Raw genomic sequence first — 8,301 nt, 5'->3', positions numbered from 1 at the left:
ACATTTCCCTAAATTACTATCCTATAACGATTTTTTAAATTTATATTGTCAATCTAACATTTATAGATGAATATCTCTTGAGAACACCTGTCATACCAGATTTTAAATTAACTTTACTGGGTAATCACACTTTGCGATAAAAGGAGATGCGATACTCAGAAAATGAGCTAATATACAGAGCTCGGCGCCATCTTGGAAACAATCGCATGTCACATCTCATCTTGTATAGTCCTGTTTCAATCGGTCTCGGGGTTTTGCCTGCCATTTGAGTTCTGTTATACTCACAGACACCATTCAAACAGTTTTAGAAACTTTAGAGTGTTTTCTATCCATATATAATAAGTATATGCATGCCCTAGCTTCTGAGTTTGATTAGTAGGCCGTTGAAAATGGGAACGATTTTTTTTCAAAATGCGCTGTGGCGCCCCCTATCCTATGGTGAGTGTGACTCCAAATCCAGACCTCCATGGGTTGATAAATTGGATTTCCATTGATTATTTTTGTGTGATTTTGTTGTCAGCACATTCAACTATGTAAAGAAAAAAGTATTTAATAAGATTATTTCATTCATTCAGATCTAGGATGTGTTGTTTAAGTGTTCCCTTTATTTTTTTGAGCAGTGTATATATATACTGGCTTTGGATTTTAATGTGTGATTTTATACTTTATCTTTCAATGTCTTGGAAAGAACATAATAAAATGTATTATTAGGGATTCGCAGTGTGCAGGAGGGTTACCGGTACCGAGTCAGGGCGCCGGAGGGCCGCCGGTACCGAGTCAGGGCGCCGGAGGGCCGCCGGTACCGAGTATAACACATGTGGAATGGAACCATACGAACTCGTGGAATGTGGTAACCATGGTTACATGTCTTAACATGAGAAAAGCTAAGGGTCAAGAGGAATGCCGAGTTATTGACAAATCAAAAAATCTAATTTTACGTGTCCATTTTAAACCACAGTAAATCCACTCCACAGTGGCCTATCAACTATAAACTTGTCATCGACATCCCAAAGACCAACCACACTTCATTTGATACTGTTAACAACTCATTATTTGCGTGTGTAAAGATATTTCCAACATGATAGTGCTTGCTTTGTTCTCCGACTCATCTTGTGTCCTTTCTGTCGTCCTGTGAACCCCCGTTCATTGCTGCTCACAGCTGTATTTATTATTCTTTCATCACACCTCCTTCCTTTTCTCCCTTCCTCTCCCTCCCTCCATCCTCCCTCCTTTCCCTCCCTCCATCTTCTCTCCATCTTCCCTCCTTTCTCTTCTTCCTCTCCTCCCTCCTTCCTCTCCTCCCCCCTTCCTCTCCTCCTCTCCTCCCCCTTCCTCTCCTCCTCTCCCCCTCCCTCCCTCCTCTCCCCCTTCCTCTCCCTCCTCCCTCCTTCCTCTCCTCCTCCTCCCCTCGCTCATCCCTCCTTCCTTCCCTCCTCCTCCCTCCCACCCTCCTTCCCCTCCTTCCCCTCCCTCCTCTCCCTCCCCCCTTCCTCTCCTCCTCCTCCTCTCTCCAGGTGATTGATATGAATGAGTACCAGCGCAGAAGGTTTGCGTGTCGGATCATTGACTGTCTATTTAACACAGTGACAGGGAAGAAGATCGCTCTGCTGGGATTCTCATTTAAGAAAGACACTGGAGATACCAGGTATCTATTACCTCTCCTCCTCCTCCTCGTTCCCTCTCTTCCTCCTCCTCGTTCCCTCTCTTCCTCCTCCTCGTTCCCTCTCTTCCTCCTCCTCGTTCCCTCTCTTCTTCCTCCTCGTTCCCTCTCTTCCTCTTCCTCCTCGTTCCCTCTCTTCCTCGTTCCCTCTCTTCCTCCTCCTCGTTCCCTCTCTTCCTCCTCCTCGTTCCCTCTCTTCCTCCTCCTCGTTACCTCTCTCCTCTTCCTCTTCCTCGTTCCCTCTCTTCCTCTTCCTCGTTCCCTCTCTTCCTCCTCCTCGTTCCCTCTCTTCCTCTTCCTCCTCGTTCCCTCTTCCTCTTCCTCCTCGTTCCCTCTTCCTCTTCCTCCTCGTTCCCTCTTCCTCTTCCTCCTCGTTCCCTCTCTTCCTCTTCCTCCTCGTTCCCTCTTCCTCTTCCTCCTCGTTCCCTCTCTTCCTCTTCCTCCTCGTTCCCTCTCCTCCTCCTCGTTCCCTCTCTTCCTCTTCCTCGTTCCCTCTCTTCCTCCTCCTCGTTCCCTCTCTTCCTCTTCCTCCTCGTTCCCTCTTCCTCTTCCTCCTCGTTCCCTCTTCCTCTTCCTCCTCGTTCCCTCTCTTCCTCTTCCTCCTCGTTCCCTCTCCTCCTCCTCCTCCTCGTTCCCTCTCTTCCTCCTCCTCGTTCCCTCTCTTCCTCCTCCTCGTTCCCTCTCTTCCTCCTCCTCGTTCCCTCTCTTCCTCCTCCTCGTTCCCTCTCTTCTTCCTCCTCCTCGTTCCCTCTCTTCTTCCTCCTCCTCGTTCCCTCTCTTCTTCCTCCTCCTCGTTCCCTCTCTTCCTCTTCCTCCTCGTTCCCTCTCTTCCTCTTCCTCCTCGTTCCCTCTCTTCCTCTTCCTCCTCGTTCCCTCTCTTCCTCTTCCTCCTCGTTCCCTCTCTTCCTCTTCCTCCTCGTTCCCTCTCTTCCTCTTCCTCCTCGTTCCCTCTCTTCCTCTTCCTCCTCGTTCCCTCTCTCCTCTTCCTCCTTGTTCCCTCTCTTCCTCCTCGTTCCCTCTCTTCCTCTTCCTCCTCGTTCCCTCTTCCTCCTCCTCGTTACCTCTCTTCCTCGTTACCTCTCCTCCTCGTTCCCTCTCTTCCTCCTCCTCGTTCCCTCTCTTCCTCTTCCTCGTTCCCTCTCTTCCTCTTCCTCGTTCCCTCTCTTCCTCCTCCTCGTTCCCTCTCTTCCTCCTCCTCGTTCCCTCTCTTCCTCCTCCTCGTTCCCTCTCTTCCTCCTCCTCGTTCCCTCTCTTCCTCTCCTCCTCGTTCCCTCTCTTCCTCTCCTCCTCGTTCCCTCTCTTCCTCTCCTCCTCGTTCCCTCTCTTCCTCTCCTCCTCGTTCCCTCTCTTCCTCTCCTCCTCGTTCCCTCCTCCTCGTTCCCTCTCTTCCTCCTCCTCGTTACCTCTCTTCCTCCTCCTCGTTCCCTCTCTCCTCTTCCTCCCCTCTCCTCTTCCTCCTCGTTCCCTCTCTTCCTCGTTCCCTCTCTTCCTCCTCCTCGTTCCCTCTCTTCTTCCTCCTCGTTCCCTCTCTTCCTCTTCCTCGTTCCCTCTCTTCCTCTTCCTCGTTCTTCCTCGTTCCCTCTCTTCCTCCTCCTCGTTCCCTCTCTCCTCTTCCTCCTCGTTCCCTCTCTCCTCTCCTTTCCTTAAGTTTGGGTCAGTCCCAGTGGTCAGGTATTCTGCCACTGTGTACTCTCTGTTTAGGGACAAATAACATTCTAGTTTGCTCTGTATGTATAGTTTTTTTTGTGTGCTTTAGGGCAAGATGGAATTTATATTCATGGTCCTGGAAACTGGACCTTTTTTGGAACACCATTACTGGTCTTACTGAGATTTGTCTGTCAGGGTCCAGGTCTGTCAGGGCCCAGGTCTGTCAGGGCCCAGGTCTTTCAGGGCCCAGGTCTGTCAGAATCTGTGCAGAAGATCTAGGTGCTGCTGTAGGCCCTCCTTGGTTGGGGACAGATCTAGGTGCTGCTGTAGGCCCTCCTTGGTTGGGGACAGATCTAGGTGCTGCTGTAGGCCCTCCTTGGTTGGGGACAGATCTAGGTGCTGCTGTAGGCCCTCCTTGGTTGGGGACAGATCTAGGTGCTGCTGTAGGTCCTCCTTGGTTGGGGACAGAAGCACCAGATCATCAGGAAACAGTAGACATTTGACTTCAGATTCTAGTAGGGTGAGGGCCGGGTGCTGCAGACTGTTCTAGTGCCGTCGACAATACGTTGATATAAATGTTGAAGAGGGTGGGGCTCAAGATGCATCCCTGTCTCACCCCACGGCCCTGTGGGAAGAAATGTGTGTGTTCTTTGACAATTTTAACAGTACAACTTGTTGTTTGTGTACATGGATTTTATAATGTCGTATGCTTTCCCCCCAACACCACTTTCCATCCATTTGTATAGCAGACCCTCAGACCCTCAGACCAAATTGAGTCGAAAGCTTTTTTGAAATCAACAGAGCATGAGAAGACTTTGCCTTTGTTTTGGTTTGTCAGTTAGGGTTTGCAGGGTGAATACGTGGTCTGTTGTACGGTAATTTGGTAAAAAGACAATTTGACATTTGCTCAGAACATTGTTTTCACTGAGGAAATGTACGAGTCTGTTGTTAATGATAATGCAGAGGATTTTCCCAAGGTTGCTGTTGACGCATATCCCACGGTAGTTATTGGGGTCAAATTTGTCTCCTCTTTCTGTATTGTAGGGGTAAAGGGCAGTGCGTCTCTCTCTCTCTGTCTCTGTCTGTCTCTGTCTCTGTCTGTCTGTCTGTCTGTCTGTCTCTCTCTGTCTCTCGTGTGTGTCAGGTTAATCAGTGTGTGTGTGTGGGGGGGGGGTAAAGGGCCTGTCTTGGAACCTTGACCTGATATACTCATATAGACACATTAACCCCCCCCCCAGACTTAATCATTCATATTATGGGATGGCAGGTAGCTTAACGATTGTTTGATTGATTGGGCCAGTACCGAAAGGTCGCTGGTTCGAATCTTCGAGTCGACTAGGTGAAGAAAAGATTGCCTTGAGCAAGAGCACTCCTGTAAGAGTCTCTCTGGATAAGAGTGCCTGCTAAATGACTGAAATGTGTGTGTGTGTGTGTTTCTCAGGGAGTCTTCTAGTATCTATATATCTAAGTACCTGATGGATGAGGGAGCCAAGCTCCACATCTACGACCCTAAAGTCCTGAAGGAACAGATCATCTTGGACCTCTCCCAACCACACATCTCTGAAGACCCTCATAGAGGTAGGGAGGGAGGGGGGGGTCTGTCTGCCTGTCTGCCTGCCTGTCTGCCTGCCTGTCTGTCTGCCTGCCTGTCTGTCTGTCTGCCTGCCTGTCTGTCTGCCTGCCTGTCTGTCTGCCTGCCTGTCTGTCTGTCTGTCTGTCTGTCTGTCTGTCTGTCTGTCTGCCTGCCTGTCTGCCTGCCTGTCTGCCTGCCTGCCTGTCTGTCTGCCTGCCTGTCTGTCTGCCTGCCTGTCTGCCTGTCTGTCTGCCTGCCTGTCTGTCTGCCTGCCTGTCTCTACTCGTCGTGCATTAGTTTCCACAGAATGCATAGCACTTGTTAATCATCCCTTACACATGTATAACTTAAACTCTGTGTATTGTAGTGTCTATGTAGCGGTGTATCTGTGTATTGTAGCGGTGTATCTGTGTATTGTAGCGGTGTATCTGTGTATTGTAGCGGTGTATCTGTGTATTGTAGCGGCGTATCTGTGTATTGTAGCGGCGTATCTGTGTATTGTAGCGGTGTATCTGTGTATCGTAGTGGTGTATCTGTGTTCTGTAGCGGTGTATCTGTGTTCTGTAGCGGTGTATCTGTGTTCTGTAGCGGTGTATCTGTGTTCTGTAGCGGTGTATCTGTGTTCTGTAGCGGTGTATCGTAGCGGTGTATCGTAGCGGTGTATCTGTGTATCTTAGCGGTGTATCTGTGTATTGTAGTGGTGTATCTGTGTATCTGTGTATTGTAGCGGTGTATCTGTGTATCTGTGTATTGTATCTGTGTATTGTAGCGGTGTATCTGTGTATCTGTGTATTGTAGCGGTGTATCTGTGTATTGTAGCGGTGTATCTGTGTTCTGTAGTGTCTGAGCTGGTCACCATATCAGTGGATCCCTACCAGGCCTGTCATGGGGCTCACGCTCTGGTCATCTGCACTGAGTGGGACACGTTCAAGGTGAGACACACACACACACACTGTTAATACAACACTCACACTGGTCCCCCACGTACAGTCACACCTGAAACACACACACACACTGCTCCAATCACCTAACATCGCGTGTGTGTGTGTGTGTGTGTGTGTGTGTAGGAGCTGGATTATGAGAGGATCTATGACCACATGTTGAAGCCAGCGTTTCTGTTTGACGGACGTCGGCTGTTGGACCAGCTTCACCCCAGCCTTCAGAACATTGGCTTCCAGGTACACACACACACACACACACACACACACCTAAACACACACACACCTAAACACACCTAAACACACACCTAAACTCACACACACACACACCTAAACTCACACACACACACACCTAAACTCAAACACACACACACCTACTCTAAACCGCCTGGTTTCACAGAGTATGGCAGGAGCAGTGAAAACAGCCGCTGGTTTTAATTGGCTGATCTCTCAGTCCGTCACCAGCTAGTCTAACCGTTAGACCCTCCCTCTACATTCTGGACTTCAAAGTTCCAGCAGCACAAGGGATTTTTAAACAAGGAAGTGGTTTAGGAAAATTGTAAAGTTATGTATCTTAGAAATTAGTTTTCACATACATTTATTTTGCCCTGAACTCAGAATCTATTGTGCTTCCCCAAAAATAACACGGTTAATGAGATAATCTATTTTGATTGGCCATTTCTCACCACCGGTCTCAGGCTCTGTGCCTCTCTCTCCCGCCTCCATTCAGAGCCACGCCTCAGAGTCGTGTGATTCGCTCAGTCCTTGAATTGATTAGCATGTTACTCAGTAAATCCACACCCCCTCCTCCTAAGTTCCAATACAGATCCACACTGTTACCAGACTCTATACCCCCAAACCTGGGGGGGTTACGAGGTTAACTCTGTACACACCCGGTTAAACACCCGGTAAACACCCGGTAAACACCCGGTATAACCAGACTGCGTCTCCTCTGTGTGTTTTCTTGCAGATCGAGACCATCGGTAAGAAGGTGACGACTTCTCGTATTCCCTACACGCCCACGGCCGGAGTCCCTCGCATCAACATCAACCCTGAACCCCCGGCCAAGAAGAGCAAAGTCTGAGAGACACACACACACACACACACATACTCTCTCACACACACACACACACACACACACACACACACACACACACACAGAGATACACACACACACACACACATACATACTCTCTCACACACACACACATACACAGAGATACATACTCTCACACACACACACACACACCCCCCTCAGCACCAACCCCCCCCCCCTCCCCTATCTACCTCCTGTCTATCCATTCTTCCGCTACGAGGACAATCGTTGATAATCAATACCTTTTGATGCTGCCGGTCGTTGTCAATACTTCAACGGTTTTATTTCCTGTTATAACTGGCCAATCACGTTAACACTGCCTCTCATTTCCTGTTATAACTGGCCAATCACATTAACCTGTCTGGGAAACGTGGGATGTTTGCATCCCACCCTAGTCAACAGCCAGTGGAATCGCGTCGCGCGAAATACAAATAAATACCTCATAAATGCTCAAACATATGACTATTTTACACCATTTTATAGATGCACCTCTCCTGAATCGAACCACGTTGTCCGATTTCAAAAAGGCTTTACAGCAAAAGCAAAACATTAGATTATGTTAGGAGAGTACCCTGCCAAAAAAAAATCACACTGCCGTTTTCAAAGCAACTAGCATGCATCACAAATACCCAAAACACAGCTAAATGCAGCACTAACCTTTGACAATCTTCATCAGATTACATTTACATTTACATTTGAGTCATTTAGCAGACACTCTTATCCAGAGCGACTTACAGTAGTGAATGCATACATTACATTTCATACATTTGTTTTTTTGTACTGGCCCCCCATGGGAATCGAACCCACAACCCTGGCGTTGCAAACACCATGCGCTACCAACTGAGCCACAGGGAAGGTCAGATGACACTCCTAGGAGATCATGTTACACAATACATGCATTTTTTGTTCGGTAAAGTTCATATTTATATATAAAAACAGCATTTTACATCGGCGCGTGACGTTCAGAAAATATTTTCCCTCAAATGCTTCCGGTGAATCAGCGCTACAATTTACAAAATTACTATTCGAAAACATTTTTAAAATATAGTATTGTCATTCAAAGAATTATAGATGAACATCTCGTGAATGCAACCGCATTGCTAGATTTTAAAATAACTTTACTGGGAAATCACACTTTGCAATAAACGAGGTGCTATGCTCAGAAAAATAGGCTAGGCGATACAGGTTAGCGCCATCTTGGAACCATCTAAAATCAAATATACTATTGTAAATATTCCCTTACCTTTTGATTATCTTCATCGGAAGGCACTTCCAGGAATCCCAGGTCCACAACAAATGTAGTTTTGTTCGAAAAAGTTAATAATTTATGTCCCAATAGCTTCTTCTTGTTAGCGTGTTCCGAAGGCTACTCATAATGTACTGTAGC

General features: G+C 47.8%; 1 protein-coding gene across 1 annotated transcript in view; it reads left to right on the top strand.

Annotated features, from left to right (window-relative positions):
* Positions 1 to 6,929, top strand: part of LOC123724031 (UDP-glucose 6-dehydrogenase) — an 18,445-nt gene extending 11,516 nt beyond the window's left edge. Inside the window, exons 8-12 of the mRNA XM_045712710.1 lie at positions 1,515 to 1,645; positions 4,749 to 4,885; positions 5,721 to 5,812; positions 5,948 to 6,058; positions 6,789 to 6,929. Coding sequence (XP_045568666.1) covers positions 1,515 to 1,645; positions 4,749 to 4,885; positions 5,721 to 5,812; positions 5,948 to 6,058; positions 6,789 to 6,902 — 585 coding nt within the window. The 3' untranslated portion in view covers positions 6,903 to 6,929. The remainder of the gene's footprint in view (positions 1 to 1,514; positions 1,646 to 4,748; positions 4,886 to 5,720; positions 5,813 to 5,947; positions 6,059 to 6,788) is intronic.
* The last annotated feature ends 1,372 nt before the right edge of the window (positions 6,930 to 8,301 follow it).

Source organism: Salmo salar, unplaced genomic scaffold, assembly GCF_905237065.1.
Source record: "Salmo salar unplaced genomic scaffold, Ssal_v3.1, whole genome shotgun sequence".
Classification (NCBI taxonomy): domain Eukaryota; kingdom Metazoa; phylum Chordata; class Actinopteri; order Salmoniformes; family Salmonidae; genus Salmo; species Salmo salar.
This window is presented reverse-complemented; position numbering and strand designations above follow the sequence as displayed.